Consider the following 16,863-nt stretch of genomic DNA (forward strand, 5'->3'; position numbering starts at 1 on the left):
TGAGGTAAAAGATTTAATAACTGGTCCACATCACCTAGCTATCAATGGTCTGGTGGGTATAGTTAGCAAACAAATACTTTTCTACTCTTTCTCTCCTCTTTAAAAAAAACTGTGTCAAAAAATCAAATTGCAGAGCCTTTTTTTCTCTCTGCTGCTGAGAGAAGAACTAATCGAGCTAGCCTATATGTCATGAAAGTTTGTAAATTTGGGTAAGCTTAAGTGATTTAGCTCAAATTTGTCTTTGTGTCACACTGAACTCAATATGCATATGTTGGTGTTGCCCTAGCTACTGAGTGTTAACCAGTTCAGTTAACCTACTTCCTTTTTTTCTGCTCAAACGGGGGTAAAATTGTCTTTTACCATGCTAATATGTCACATCCAAATTCAATCCATATGTCCCACTCCCAAATTCCAATATAAAAAGTGAACAAAATAGTGAGCTAGCTAGTAACCCATGTAAATGAGGTTAACCATAGATGGCACTGCATATAAGAAAGTGAAATTTGAGTTTCAAGTAGTAAATTAAAGATATAGACGGTGGTGGCTCTTAACAGACAGAGATGGTGGGTCTCTCGAGCAATTACTGAACCAGGTCCAGAAGTTGCCCTGCAGAAAGAGGTACGCACTTGAAGAAGATGGTGAATGGTGATGGAGACCTATATATAGGGCTGCTGGAGGCTGCAGCTGATGCCAGTCAATTAATTACGACAATGGTAAATTTGTATCCGAGTTTCACTGTTTCTTTTACAATTAGTAGTAATATTTCTAAATTCTTTTAGTGTACACAGAAGGGGATTCAATCTCGAGTGTAAAGAAGCAGACACATTACCTTAACCAATTGACCTGACCTGCATTTGAATCCGAGTTTCACTGCTTTGGTTGCTTAATTCAATATTAAATTCTATGATTCTAACACCTGACTTAAGTAAAATTGGGGAATAAGTTAACTAGTTTTGTAATGAACCCATCAATAAATCTGAAAGCAAAAGAATATTTAAGAGGGCAGTTTGGTAATTTAGAGAAAAGCAAGACTAATTTATTGAGATGGGGTCTACGCCATTGTGGGGGTGCAATCTTGAATGATAGGAGGCAAAGCATGAAAAGACAAAAGGAGGGGTCCCATGTAATGGGAAGAAACTTATAATAAAACGTTTGCGTGTGTGACGTGGAAATGCAAAGCAAAATGTTGGTTTTGGATCGAAAGGTTGATGACATTGGGAACTGGCTGTGGTGGGGGAAGAAGGACACCATCTTAAATTCTACTTGATCACTGCCAGCTCTAGCATTGTATATGGTCCAACAAGTTCTTAATTACCCTATTCAATTCAGTCCCATTACACTTGTCAAACCGATGCACCTCCACGTGCATACAAGGATATATATGAGATCAAAAGAAGTTAAAAAAGAACATGTTTTTGAAATAGCAAATAGTTTTTTGATAGGGGAAATAGCAAATACTTGGATTCCATGATTTGATTAGATAAACCACTGTTATTTTAAAGTTGTCATTTTTGGAAACAAAAGAAAAACTTATGTATATCAATAATAAGTTTTTTGGCTACTTAGTTTTAGCCGAGTAGATTTTAGGCCTATTTCGCAAACATGTAATAAAGCAGCACATGAGGTGGTTGTTACTTATTTTTCTAGAGTTGGGGATACCTTTAGTATGGCTCTCTAATATTCTAGCAAGTGATGTAAACCTTAATTTTTCAATTCAATAAATTTCTGCAGTTTTGACCCCAAAAAAAATGTATATCAATAATGAGGTTCTTAATTAAGCTTAACATAGATGGATTAATGGGCTAAATACATTCGTAATATATACAAGAGTGTGATCCCAACAAACAATCTCAAGTCAGGGAACTGTACTTAACCTACACTAATCTAAGCATATAATTTCATTAATATTGGGACAAAGTTGGTGAAAGAGAGAGAGCATTTCGACTAGCCTTGCCTTTGCAACTTGCCACTCGAGTTTCAGGGCAGTGCGGGCTTCTCCTCTCTGGCCTTTGACTCGGCCTCTTTATTTTTGTTTGGGTCTGGACTCTGCCTCATTCATATTCCTTCCACCCATTTTCTTCTTTTAACCCATATATTTTTTTAATGATCTTGGGAAGAATTAATGTTGGCTTTTGATGGTTCTCATATGCTTTTTTATGATCTTGGGAAGAATTAATGTTGGGAAAATGGTTGGACTTTGATTGTCAACTGATGATGATTAACTTTCATGGTAATAACTTATAGCTACTTTATCTCATTAAATTATTCGTGGTAATAACTTAACCTACACTAATCTCTGTCGGGTGCTCTCATAATCCACCAAATTTGAGGATGTTATACATAAATTGTAGATCTACAATTTTTGGATGGAAAATTAACAAAAAGGCTTTGTGAAAGCAATTTGTTCTTATCATATACAAGTAGAAAATGCTAAAATATGAATATGGTTTGAATACTTTGAGTTGTTCTTTATTCTTTTTCATAAGGATGTATATATAGGAGTTTACATATGAAGGTTTTACAAGGAATTAGATATAGTAAAGAACAGGCCCGATCTCTTGGACCACAGGAGTCCAAGAGATTATGGTCACCCACCGTTGGATATTAATCCAATGGTTCAAAAAAGTTTCTTAAAATGAGTGCAAGAGTGAGTGAACTGTTGAATTTACATCCAACGGTGAGTTACCACAAATCTCTTGGACCCCTATAGTCCAAGAGATCAGGTTATGAAAGCATCTCCTAATTGTACAATGATTTATCACTTATATAAAAAATAAGAAAGTAAATCACTTAATTAATCAAGGAAGTAAATCTCCTTGATTAATTAGGAGACTCACATCAATAGAAAAAGCTAATCGCATTATTTTTCCAGATCATGTAACATTCCATCTAAGATATTTTTTTTTTCTCCTGGAGTTGGATCCCTTCATAATCACCAACCCTACCAGTACTAGCGACGGTGATTATGAATGTCGACTCATTGATCTGGAGGATGATGATTGGGACAGAAACAGAATACTTTCTTGCCTGGGTGTGCATGGAGGGCGTCTCAAGATGTTTGACTATGAATCGGCGACCAATACTTTTTTTGTTTGGGACTTGAATGTGAATAAAGAAGAGTATCATGGAGGATTTGAAAAGGTGTGCTTGGATAACATGACATATTATATACTGGAGGAAGACATGGTTCCGAAGAGAGAAGACGCTATGGATACAGACCGTATAGCTTTGGACTGATGAGATTGTTATGTTCAACATTCGTACAAGAATCCAGTCGAAACTGGATAGAAGGATTACTATTGATAATGGTTTGAACTGCCAGTTCTTCCAAGTTGTGGTACCATGGTGGCCGACACCCGTTCCTAGACTACCACAAAATGCTCATGCTCAGTCAGCGCACAACTGCAGTCGTCAAGCGAGAGTTGTGGAGGAGCTGCTGGGCCTGATGAGGAGGATGTTAAGTTGCATGTAGCCAATAAGTCGGGGACACATTGTTAGTAATAACTTGATGATATCTTGTTTGGTACAAACACAATGGCTTGGTTAATTGGTTTGTTTATAAATTGAAATCGGTCCGAGTTTGGTTGCAGCAACTGATGAAACTGTTATGTATGGCATGTTTCTCACATCAGCTGAATTAAATAATATTGTCTCAACTTCACACCCTTTTCAGCACAATATTATCTGTTTTGGGCCTCTGCCCTTACGGTTTTATTTTTGAGAATTCACGAGCAACTTCCCAGTGGGTCACTACTCCTGGACTGCTCTAACCCAAACTTGTTTAAGTTCGGAGTTCTCATGACTCCGAAGCCAATGAGCTCCCAAAAGGCCTGATGCTAGATGAAGGTGAGCATGCACATATAAGGCACATCACCCCCTCTCCGTTGATCAATGTGGGATGTTACACGCGTAATGCACCATGCACAAAGCTCATATGATTCACTGAACTCACATTTTCATCATCATTTTCCGACTCAACCATCACCAAATTACAAATAATACCCTCATATGATACAATTGACTCCCTCCTCCATTCACCAGTCTCTGAGGAGAAGATCTGCACTTTGAATTTGCTGTATTCTAGCTGTCCCATATACAAAGTTGAAAGGGCACAGAAAGCTTAAATTAGGCAAATATGGATCCTGCTATTTTTCCATGATAGCCCTACGGCCCATATTCTTTTTATATCTCCCCACTGTAGATTGGGCTCACACTGGACGATCCAATTGGCTGTTCTAATTGAATTGGGTTCATAAGATCTAATCCAAGTGATATTTAGGGCATGTTTAAGAGTACTTTTGGAAGGGCTAAAAATGAATTTTGATAACTAAAAGCGCTTCTTACAGTGTTTGGCATAAAAATTTAGAAGTGCTTTTAGGCCATATAAATGCTTTTCCATGAAGCACTTGAGCTTTTTATGAAATTTTCAACATATTTATAATAAAAGCACTTATGAGCAAAAATGTTTTGTAGAGAAGCAGTCCCAAACGAGCTAAGTGGAATTTCTTTGCTCAGTTGGATCTGAATTCATTAAGCTGTTGTGCAATTTCAATCTCATTCACTGTCATCTAATGGGAACAGGATACCGCTGTTGTGATGTGGTTCCACATATTGTTTTCCTGCTTGTGCAATTTCTATCTCACTCACTATCAACTAATAGGAAATAGTCGTGTATTTTGAACTATTGACTTGATGGGTTTTATGACTTCTTCTTAATTTTTCCGTTGCCGAGGGATGCGTGTGAATAAGCACATATTGTTCATCAAGGGAAAATATGTGACTAAGCTTTCAGAAATCAAAGAAAAAGAAGCTCGGATCGATCACTTACTCTAATAAACAGCAAAGCAAAGGAGAAAAACACATAAAACGTTATTCACTGTATACACAAATAATTCCAGTGGACCAAGACTTGATGCTTGGGTTGGGTTGGGTGTATAAGTTTGAAGGGACCCAAGTCTATAGGCCGTATTCAATTATATATTGTATTTTATTTTGTTAAGTCTACATTTTTCAACACATTATTACGCAGTTTTTTCCGCCAAATAGAGAGAGAGAGAGGGAGAGAGTGGTTGTGATCGATGTAACTAGCTAGACAAATAATGAATGCCATTTGTAAAAGTAGCAAGGACGTACGCTACCAGCTCATTCAGTCTCTATACAATTTATCCAGCACAACAACCAGATACTGAGCACATCAAGTTTTCCCAAAATGGGAAACTTTCCGTCCTTGTTGAATACAAAGTAACTATACCTACCTACATATAAAGAAGAAGAAGAAGAAGAAACGAAGAGATAAGCTTGAGATCTATATATAACCTTATCCTAAGTAAATTAAATATTTCCATGCAATTTTTATCCACTCAGTTATTACAATGCTCTACAAATTTAACAAATTTTATCGTCTTGGATAATGGACTTATCTCTTATACTTCTTTTCTTTTTCGGGCAGCTTATTAATTATTGCCATTAACTCTTAATTATTGGGATTAGTCAAATGCTACGATCTCTCGTCCTAGATAATTTCATATGTGATCTCATGCCTGCCGGACCACATACGTTTATACAATATGTCCCAAAAAAAATATAAAGGAGCTTCATTATTATACCAAATATATGGGTCCAAATTATTATATAAAAAAACCTACATGAAATAGATTTTAGAAACACACTCAAAGCTTATTTAGAATATAACAAAGAGGCTTTGATCATATAAATTACAGAATTGTCATCGATTTCTTAAAACAAGCCAAATCCCAAAACCTCATTAAAAAAAACCCAAAACATTCTATAGGGCATCAAAATAATTTAATAATCAAAATTAAATTCAATAGGGTCAACTATCATTTTTTGGGTTTGTTTATAGAAATTAAATGGTATATGGTTTATCTATATCACTGGTGCTAAAAATAGGTATATAACTAAATATCTCAATGAGTAATCAATTAATCATGACTAGCCTCTCTACACGCGCTTCCGCGCATGCGAGAGGTTTTTTTTTAAAAAAATTAAAAAAGATAATGGATATTTGTGTTCCATAAAAATAGGATCCATTATCTGAATTTTCTTTTAATTTTAATTTTTTTAATACGAAAAATTGTGAATTTACCATATTATCCTCATTTAATTAATAATTTCAATTCTTAATGTTTGCATTAACCAAGGGTATTGTCTGGTATTTTAAATGTTTCACCATTCTCTGCCTTTTGCTTTATATATATAGATTAATTGGCTTGGTTTGTTGTGATAATTACCAATTAAACGATTTACATGATTATTTGTGCTTACTTCTAGGGCTTACCATTTGTGTGATGACTAGCTGTGACGTGGCAAAGTGGGCCACGTGAAGGGTGGATCCAACGAGCAAAGAGGGTGACGTATGCTCCCCAAGCGGAACTGAACAACGTGTACAAGTAGTAGGAGTGGTGGCCCGGGTGGGTGGGAATAAAGATGAGCCTCCAACTGGTTGTCACCATCCTTCTTGCATGGGCGGCTCAGCCTAACTCGCTTTGTCCACACCAATTCTGAACAAGAGTGGTTTTTACTGCTTTTTCCACAGACTCTTTTTTATTATTTTAATCCATGTTTTACAAAATATATTATCGTTCCATTTATCCATCAATACTTTCGAAATGGGTGAATCTGAATCCCATACTTTTCCCCTCCATTTTGAAAATTAATTTAAAAAAATATATATATATATATATATATAGTTTATTGTATCCTTAATGTTCGTATCGTTTATAAAAATTTATAGTACGAAATAGTACGAATCTGTATCTAACACAAGTGATATTGAAACTATTAATCTGCAGTTATTTTCTATTATGATAGATCCCGTTGATGAAACTACAACCACCTTATCTAATACGAGCATTCTTATAATCATTATCGACATCTTCTAACACGAGGATGCTAAATATTTGGATGGTCTTTTTGGCGTAACTCAACAGCTAATTGATGAAACAGTAACCGACGAAATAGCACTGTTTATCAAACACCAAACTCTATACCGGATGCATATGTGATGTGAAGTTGAGAGGTGTACATATGCTTCCAAAATGTATACTGAACTTTTGTCTCTTCTGCATCTGCATGCTCTACCTGAAAAACTTCAGTGGACAAACAAAATAACCTCAAAAATTCCATATTTTTTAAAAAAATTATTGTAATGGGTCATTATTTCGTGCAAGGCTTGCAAAAATTGGACAGGACTATAATCATGTGGGCAACTAACTAAATTACAATGCGTTTATTTATGGACCCTAAAAACTTGTACAACTCTCCTGATTTGCATGCTAGCGTCGTTAGGAAATTCTGGGTTTGCCAATAATTCATTTATGCAGTCCAAGAAATCCGAATAAATAAATAAATAACATAGAAAAATTACAAGGGAACAAACGTCAACTCCCGGAAGAAAAATTTCTGGATTCGCCACTGTCTAATCTATAAAGTAAAGATATAACAGAAAAGAAGAGAAGAAAGAGACATTTTCTATTTACATATCTATACATTTTGGGTACAAAAATATGATAATAGAAATTCTTTGTATATGGATCTTTTTCGGGTTGACAACTGACCACGGTAGAACATGGTGTCATGGTACAAAGAAACAGTTATGTCTTATGTCACTCCTTAAAAAAAGGAACGTTAAAAATATGAAAAAGTGTTCATCCATTTGATCATACACGGTATGATGTGGAGGTCCAGCTATATAAATTGCCTAAATTCAAGGCTTTGAAGAGATAATATTTTGCTGTTATTATATACACACGATTATAATGCCAAGCTACTTGCTCTCTCTATACGTACGCAACTACGCACGATCAAAATATTACGTTTGATATACTATTTCCTTTATAATCGATTGGTCTTGCAACAATATTTGTAAATCTGCAAATAGTTTTTATTGGTGAAATATGAATAAATCACTGAGATCAAATTTTGCTTTTTAAAATTGGTTGAAGTGTTTGGGACAATATCTTAAAGGCCTTTAAACTTTGGTATTAAATGTTGAGAAAGAAAGAAGCTATGTATATCTAGAAATTAAAATAAAGGGAAATAGGCAAAAGGATCTACTAGAATAGTGGTTTCGAATAATTTTTTCCCTAAATAAGGTATTGGGTTCGAACCCTAGCTTCCGTCCATATAATGTGTGTGAGTTTAGTATATTATCACATCATTTTATTTGAAATTTGTTATTGCTTTCTGTGACACACCATACACGTTTGCCATTGGTTATTGATCAACCAAAGGAACTCTCGGTTGGTGACCTAAAATAACCAATGAACTTGAAAACAGAGAAAAAAGATGCATAACAAAGTCGCGTTGCCAACTTGCCACTGTTTAAGTTATAACTAATCTACCAAATTCATAAGAATTATCATTCAGTAACGAATCAATTTTACACAAACAAGTGATATTCATATTCATCCCATGGATATTTTTTCTTTCTTGGTTCTTCTATGATTCAATCAAGAGTATCTATACACGGAGACAATAATTTAGCAACAATTAATTACAAATCCCTGAAAACCCTCTCTTAATTCATGCTAATCTTCCAACTAATAATTCCAGAGGCTGTCAAATTCTATAGGGGCAGATGAGTATGAAGGATCGTCCTGAACCATTTCTCTGTTCGACACAACGGAAGAGACATCCATGCTCAGGCCTGTGTCCTGTGAGAGCTCTGTTTTTGCACTGCGCCTCAAGTTTGGCGCTTGGTTTTCAAGCAGCATCCTCAGGAAGGACTGGTCCTGCATCAAGACAGAGTCTTGGTGCTGCAAGAATCCGATGTTTGGTGTGATTTGGTTGGAGTAGAAGGGGTTTAAGTGAGCAGAGGGGTTTGAGCGAGACGACGAATTTAAAAGAGGGTTATGGTTGCTGTTGCTGCTGTTGTGGTGGTTGTTGTGTTGGAAGCTGTCAATTATATCATCCTGAGTCCTCTGATCCTCCATCGGATCGGAGAAGCCGGACACGTGAGACGTTTCGCAGACGGTGGTTCTCGTGTCGCTGTTGTAGGGTGAAGAATCCATTAAAGGTGGCAATAAAGAAGGGCGCAATTCGTTCCCGAAAGAGCCCAACCTCACCAACCCTGAAATATGAGTTTTCTTCCCACCACTACTCTTTTGGAAAATTCTGCAAATCACCCACTCGTTCTGAGAAACAAACAAAGAGAAATCATTAACAAATAATACAAGAAAAATACAGTATGAAACAGAGCAAAAACAGAGCAAAATTTCATTTGCACCTTTGCTGTTTTGGGGAGATTATAGGCAGAGTATTTGCCTTCTAATCTATACTCATGCATGACCCAGTTGGTCTTTTCACCTTTGGGAGCTCTTCCTTTGTAGAAAACCAGAGTCTTCTTCATCCCAACAAGGGTTTTGGCCTTGTAAATCTCCTTATCTTTTCCTGTGGCTTTCCAGTACCCGGCATCAGTTGCTCTGTTTGTTCTTAGACCAGTTGGGTATTTTCTGTCTCTCACGCAGAAGAAATACCATTCCCTTTCACCCATTTTAGCTTTCCCTTCATGGAACAAGCACAGAACACAAAGTAAGAAAACAAAAAACTGACCTGGGCAGAGAATAAAAAACAGAGCAAAATGAGAGAAAATATTGGTCTAGTTTAGAAGAACTTACAAGGCAAATCCCAGGGCTCACACTTGTTCAAATCTACCTCACCAATAGCTGTAGCACAAAAGCAGCTGTCAAGAACCTTAGGAGAAAGGTAATGACTTATGAGTTCTTCATCAGTCGGATGAAATCGGAACCCTGGAGGCAATTCCATCTTTTCATCTTCCTTACTAAACCCAGAAGCATTTTCCATTCCTTCAATTTCCCACTAAAACCCTCTCTGAATCTCAAATGGGTTTCACCAATAAGCCCTAAATTCCAGAAATCAACACAGAAAAATCCCAAACAACTATAAATTTCAAACTGGTTTCTACAAAAAAAACTTGTACACACAAGGAAAACAGAGCTAAGATGTTGTGTGATAAGGAAAAAAAAGCTATGAAACTGAAAAGCTTCTAATTAACTGAGAGATGTTCAAAGATGTTTTGCCCAGGGAAAAAAATTGTGTCGAGAGGTACAGAACCCCGTTAAATACAGGTTTTTGGGGAGAAAGAAACGTGGGTTGTAAGGCAGCTTGGTGGGTAGTTTCAAAATTTCAGGCTCTCCCTTTTAACTTTTCTGTAATAATTCCCTTCTTCTTGACTTTGGAGCTACCGACTGACCTCTATCACCTGCATGTAAATGAGATAGCTAAGAACTGTTCTCTTCTTTCCAAATTTAAACTCTCTATCTGTAATTATTGACTTTAGGTAAAGAGAGATTTAGGGACCAAAGTCACGTTGTTAGTTATTTTGAAACTACCTAGTTTTACAAAAGTCGTCTAATGCGTGCAATAGTTTTATTTTCTTAATACCTAATTTTTTTTCTTTGGCATTTAAAGGGCACAATAATTTTGTAGTTGGGTAATTGGCTCGATCTATTCTAATACCCATAGTATGTTTTTGACTCTGTACGAATAATTATGATGCTTTCTCTAGATCATAGGAGGACTTCTTTGACAGTACCTACGTAGTGATGAAATGTTGTTTTAAGGATTTTGTGGTTGAGTTTTAAGTTTGTCTGTTAAGTATAAGTTGTTTGACTTTTCTGTTTAGTCAATAGAATGGGTGATACTCTTTCCTACCATGGGGTTTTGTTTTCTCTGGGAAGGTTTTAACGAGGCAGTCGTTAACATGCTAGTATTTATCATGTAATTTTCCTTTCGGTTTAATGAAATACAGTCTTTTCTCAAACAAAAAAAAAAGGGCACATTAATTATAATTATAAAAAAATTTCAACAAAAGTTCTATAGATAAAGAGAAAATATAAAAATAAGGGAGACTTTGGAAAAGCCCAAAGGAGAGAGAATTTTTTAAAAGAAGTCAAAATGGACAAAATTGCCCTTATTTATTTTTGAATTTCCTAAGGAATCCTTTACATTTGCATGTCTTTGATTTGAAAGTTGAGAGATTTTTCCCAAAGTGAAAAAAAATTTTGAAAAAGTTTTGGCTTTTTCCGAAAGTGAAAAAAAATTTGTGCCTAAAACCTAAATTTACTTTAAAAAGGAAATAGAAAGCTTATTGGTATGGGCGTGAGTGCATGTTGGAAGATTAGTTAGTATAACATCAAAACTTTAAATTTTAGTAGATCTTTTTTTTTTCTTTCATATGATAGCTATTTTGGTGTGCAAAATCAAAAATCTTAGATCAAACACACCATCACTAAAAATCAGCAAAAATAGTTCATATTTCTTGTCAAAATGACCAAATTGCCCTCAATACGGAACATTTTGTCAAGCCAACAGATTAGCAGTTAATCACAAATAAATTAAAGTAATTAATTTAATGAAATCATTTATATTATTACAAACTTTTAATTTAGCAAAGAAAAAAATTGGAAATTATTCATAATTATCATGGGAGGGACTTGGTTTGTTGGACTAGTGGACAAAAGAGACCATGCTACATGTGACGTTATCTTTCTGACTTCTTCATGTATGGGAGGTGCGTAGTGTGAACAGTGACCCTCTTTATGGTAGTGCATGATTAGGGTTATGTGTCTGGTTGTGTAGACACTCGTATGATATTATGACCCATCAAGGTCAAGGAATTGCGTTTTGGGGTTTTTGTGGTGCTCATGCACTAGCTATGTCATATTCATGAACTTGCTGCAACTTGAATTAGCCACACAGACTGAAATTTCCGCCCTTGCGTTCATTACTTTTGCCTTTTATTATTTTGTTGTTCCAAACTAAAAGTTATGACGATAAAAAGTGATTCAGTGCATATGTGGGTTAAGCCAGTTAGTCAGAGTAGTGAAACCGTCTCATTGCATCTATGACCCAGAAAACGCTTTTAAATTTTTCTGTCAAATACTGTCATAAGCGTTTTTAATTGTCAAAAAGCACTTTTAGTCCTTGCAGAAGCACTCCCAAACAGATCCTTATTGTCTTGAGCACTTAATTAAGAAAAAGAAGGATCCCTCTTAACTGGCCCTGCCTTGAGAGGTTTATGTAGCATTAGGTCCCAACTATAGCTGTTTCACAGTAAGTGTGATTTTTCATAGTTATTATTATTGGGCTCACCTAATGCACATGTATAGGGCGGGCATAAAATTAGGTTGGAAACTATCACGTTCCGGACATCGCTTATCACATTTGGGATTTCTACTTTATCCCAAGTCCGCAGCGTGACAAAAACAAATATAAAACCACAAAACTTAATCCACTTCCTTCGTATTGACTGAAAGGCATATTAGAGACTTGTGTTTAGCCGCAATATAGTGTGTTCCTCGTCAAACTTTACTGCAAATTTTGTATTATTTAGTAATCCAAATTACCCCTTTTAATATTTGGGTGTTTGATTTAGTAAGGTTGAAAATGCATATCAGAAATACATTTATTTCACAAGAAAACAAAACATGCATGTGTTTACACATCAAAGCATGAGCTGTACATTCTCTCTAGGCCAACAAACAAATCAGCAAAATTTGTCTTTATTATTAGTTTGACGAAGAATTAATCTACTGTTTAACCTTTTACCTTCTTTAATTAATCTCGATAATGCCAAAACTAATCCCTTCCCTTTCCGGGAAACATTTAAATAATGTAGGTGAAAGCGTGGGGGTAGGGACTTTTCTATTTTTGGTATTTCAATTCGTCTCGGCAACCTCCTTGATCGGACGGCTCGTATTGGTTCGTGCAGTCAATCTTAATATCTGCCATCCGAGTCCGAGAAAAAAGAATTGACTGTGCTGCCACTGCCGACGGAAAAGCAACTAAACTCATCAACTTGGCGAGTTCTGATTGGCTAAGACTAAAAGTTCCTACCGAACCTATATTAAAGTTTACGTTGACCGTTTGATCAAGCGCTGCGTTGGCACTGTGGGCCCTGCTTCCTCTGTTCCGACAATAAGCCACGACTGAGATTTACACGTGGACAAACAGGGTTCGCAGAAAATGTTGACAGAGGTGAGAATACGTTTATTAAATTAATTAGAATTTAGAAGAGTAGGTTGGACAAAAAAATAAATTTAGTTATTCTTTTTTTATTCTTTTTAATTTATAATATTTGGGATAGGGCTTAAGGTTCAATGATTACTCAAAATGGGCTTCTTTTGGTGTTAATCATCACCTTAAAACGGGTTGATTTTCAGTAAAAAAAGTGTAAAATAAAGTTAAACAAGTAAACCAATAAGATTAGCCACCTTAAAGGGTATGGTGAAGTATTAATAAAACGATTCATACAACTTTCTACGTTTGACTGATATGGCATCAGTTGAAATCAATTATATGGTCCCTCATCTAGCTGAGAAAAGTGTGGTTTACCAATTCATGGGTACAGTCTATAACTTGAATTCAATGTATTTTTGGCAGCTTCGGGAATGAAGTTTTGTTTCCCTTCATTCCAAAACACGATAACAAATTTGCAACTATGTAATAAGAAAAACTTTTCGTCCATACTAGTTATAGGGACAAAAACAAAACTTGTTCAAAAGATAATCATTTATGAATTTACTGTCATCTTAAAGACTCTTTTTTGAATAAGTCTCGTTTAACATTTCTTTTCGCTCGTAAATTACTTACTTCTAATTATATTCTCCTTTTCAAAAGGAATAATTGACATAGCATCTAAGACCTAAAATTTCACATTTAATTAGATGTTGATAATTGATCTCGTCTTGATTAAAGGTACTCCAGCTTAGGTACCTAGGTGTAGGCTATATTGGTGCTTAAAATTGACTTGACGATTGAAGTAGTGCACCTAAATCAAACGATTGGGGGATATATGTTTACAGACTAATTAGAGATTAAGGGAACATGATTGAAAGTATCTCATCAGTAAGACCAAATTCAGACAGTTCACAAACAAATAGGGAACACACAGATACAAAGCTTTTATGCTGCTTAATTAAAAACGGCATGAAGTTGTCCCATTTAATTCAAACTTATCTTTGAGTGTCACACCAAAAACCAAAAATCTTATCTTTGAAAGTTGGAAAGAATGCCACAAAGTGGGGTTTAGGACCACAATCATCATATAATATTGTTTCGGATTGTATTAATAATGCGTTTAATTATTTTTGTAATTTAAGTAAAAAAAGTGTGATATCTCCGAATATCCCAGAAAAATGACATGTATACTAATTTATATTATATAGTATTGTTGAAGTCAATGACAACAAATCAACGGATAATACAATACGCACAACACATATTTGAAGGATAATATTTATAAGTATATCCCAGTGACTAGTTGTGTGTGACTACAAAGGTAATTAAATATTGTTAATTTTATTCTGTAAGATGTGTAACCATATTATATTTGATATAATAGGATCTCGGAAAGGCGGCAAATCTTTTTATTTATTTATTGATTTATTAATAATTATGCGTATATATATACATAGGAATTCAATTGAGAGATCCTCAAATAAGCAATTACTATGAAAATCAGACTTTTTGGTTGACTTATTGTCGTGCTAGATCTTTGGGGACAATGTTGAAATCATTTCTTATGTAGGCAGTTGTAGTGCTGTTATTTCTTAGATTTGCCAACACATAAGTTTGATTTATTTATTCTCAATTATTTGTTCTTATTTTAATGATTTGAAACACATAAGGCCTTTGTTGTCACACCAAAAAAAAAAAAAAAAAAACACATACAACAGTACTCGCAAATGATATAAATTAGTCTTGTATTGTATTGGTGCCAAATTACCAATAATTATTTGACTTTTTTTTTTCCTATCTTGGAATAAAGTGTGGAAAAAAGCCAGCTAAAAAATTTGTAGCTTAATGGGCCATTCTAAAAAAGATGGGTCAGAAATCTGGGCTGAAAGCCCAATTAGCCCAAGTGGAACGCGCCATGTTCTTGATATTTTCTTCTTTCAATTTTAGTTTGGGCTCCCTCCAAGAATCATAGTGAAATTAGCAAATGAGAGAGCAGCATGAAGCCGACGTGTAATGATCAGAAAGAAACCAAACGACAGGAGCGCCTACCGTCACCAGCGGTCAAGCTTCTGGCAAAAATGTACCAACCTCCGAGCTCTCAAGCAAGTCCACGCTTCCATGGTCGTCAACGGCTTCAATTCAAACTATTCTGCTATCAGACAACTCATCTTCGCCGGTGCCATGGCTATTTCAGGCACCATAGATTATGCCCACCAACTGTTCGTTCATGTTGCTGAACCAGATACGTTCATGTGGAACACCATGATCAGAGGCTCAGCTCAGAGCCAGAACCCATTAAATGCGATTGTTCTGTATACCCGGATGGAAAATCGGCATGCAATGCCCGATAGCTTCACTTTCCCGTTTATACTCAAGGCCTGCACTAAGCTTTCTTGGGTTAAGATGGGTATGGGGATTCATGGGAAGGTTGTGAGGTTCGGATTTGAGTCGAATACGTTTGTTAGAAATACCCTTATTTATTTCCATGCTAATTGTGGGGATTTGAAGATTGCAAGCGAACTTTTTGATGCTTCGGCGAAGAGGGACGTGGTGCCATGGTCAGCTTTGACAGCAGGATATGCAAGAAGGGGGAAGTTGGATGAGGCCAGGCAACTTTTCGACGAAATGCCTGTTAAAGATTTGGTTTCTTGGAATGTGATGATTACAGGGTATGGAAAGCAAGGGGAGATGGAGAGTGCAAGGAAGCTCTTTGATAAGGTTCCGGAAAGAGATGTGGTGACTTGGAATGCAATGATTGCAGGTTATGTACTTTGCGGGTCCAATGAGCAGGCACTGCAGATGTTCGAGGAGATGAGGAGTCTTGGAGAAAAGCCTGATGAAGTGACCATGTTGAGTCTTTTGTCTGCTTGCACAGATATTGGAGATTTAGATGTTGGGCAAAAGATACATTCTGCCCTTCTGGAGATGGGTCGGGGAGATATGAGCATCATACTTGGAAATGCGCTTATAGATATGTACTCCAAGTGCGGGAGTATTGAAAGGGCAGTTGAAGTGTTCCAGAAGATGAGGGACAAGGATGTGTCTTCGTGGAATTCGGTGATAGGAGGGTTGGCATTTCATGGCCATGCTGAGGAATCAGTAAATCTGTTTGAAGAGATGCGAAGGTTGAAAATCAGGCCAAATGAGATCACGTTTGTTGGAGTCTTGGTTGCTTGCAGTCATGCTGGGAAGGTTGAAGAGGGGCGCAGATATTTCAATCTCATGAAGCATAAGTACAAAATTGAGCCAAACATAAAGCATTATGGGTGTATGGTGGATATGTTAGGGCGTGCTGGGCTACTAGATGAAGCATTTGAATTCATTGAAAAAATGGAGATTGAACCCAATGCTATTGTTTGGAGGACTCTGCTTGGGGCTTGTAGAGTTCATGGAAATGTCGAGCTGGGAAGGCGCGCAAATGAGCGGCTACTTGAAATGAGAAGGGATGAGAGTGGGGATTTCGTGCTGCTATCAAACATATATGCTTCGCGAGGTGAGTGGCGTGGGGTTGAAGAGGTGAGAAAGCTAATGGATGACAGTGGGGTGAAGAAGGAGCCTGGCTATAGCTTAATTGAAACAGATAACAGCGATCTCATGCATTTTTTGTTTGATTACAGGCCCAAGTCGATTTAAACACACCACAGATTCAAGTCTCAGATTGATGAGCCAGTGCTCTCATGTCATTATTTTGTCTCTTTAAATGGTTAAACATTAAAAATTGTTAGAAGTTCTTGTCTGATTTAGGAATGAGTTTGAACCCTTTGTGGCAACATTTTATGAAGGTAATCTCCCATTTATACCCAATAAAATGGTGGACAGTGTTTGCATTGTAGCAGATCGAACTAGTTACAGTAAATAGAA

The 16,863-nt window shown here is 36.2% G+C and overlaps 2 protein-coding genes across 2 annotated transcripts; one reads left to right on the forward strand and one right to left on the reverse strand.

The window, feature by feature from the left end:
* Nucleotides 8,349-10,406, reverse strand: LOC18784364 (NAC domain-containing protein 100). The gene is made up of 3 exons (XM_007215553.2): nt 9,639-10,406; nt 9,248-9,525; nt 8,349-9,155 (listed from the first exon to the last, which is right to left on the reverse strand). Exons 1-3 carry the CDS (start codon nt 9,823-9,825, stop codon nt 8,562-8,564), a joined length of 1,059 nt encoding a protein of 352 aa, XP_007215615.1. The 5' UTR covers nt 9,826-10,406; the 3' UTR covers nt 8,349-8,561.
* On the forward strand, nt 14,964-16,806 carry LOC18782292 (pentatricopeptide repeat-containing protein At5g15300). Its single transcript, XM_007215613.2, has one exon. It carries the CDS (start codon nt 15,016-15,018, stop codon nt 16,633-16,635), a length of 1,620 nt encoding a protein of 539 aa, XP_007215675.1. The 5' UTR covers nt 14,964-15,015; the 3' UTR covers nt 16,636-16,806.

This window comes from Prunus persica, chromosome G3 (assembly GCF_000346465.2).
Source record: "Prunus persica cultivar Lovell chromosome G3, Prunus_persica_NCBIv2, whole genome shotgun sequence".
Classification (NCBI taxonomy): Eukaryota; Viridiplantae; Streptophyta; class Magnoliopsida; order Rosales; family Rosaceae; genus Prunus; species Prunus persica.

Bases quoted from the DNA above. Each gene is read 5' to 3' on its own strand.
- LOC18782292 (XM_007215613.2), top strand. From the start codon at position 15,016: ATGATCAGAAAGAAACCAAACGACAGGAGCGCCTACCGTCACCAGCGG.
- LOC18784364 (XM_007215553.2), bottom strand. From the start codon at position 9,825: ATGGAAAATGCTTCTGGGTTTAGTAAGGAAGATGAAAAGATGGAATTG. The intron at 9,526-9,638 runs GTAAGTTCTTCT...TGTTCCATGAAG, and splicing joins TGAGCCCTGGGATTTGCCTT to GGAAAGCTAAAATGGGTGAA. The intron at 9,156-9,247 runs GTGCAAATGAAA...TTTGTTTCTCAG, and splicing joins ATCTCCCCAAAACAGCAAAG to AACGAGTGGGTGATTTGCAG.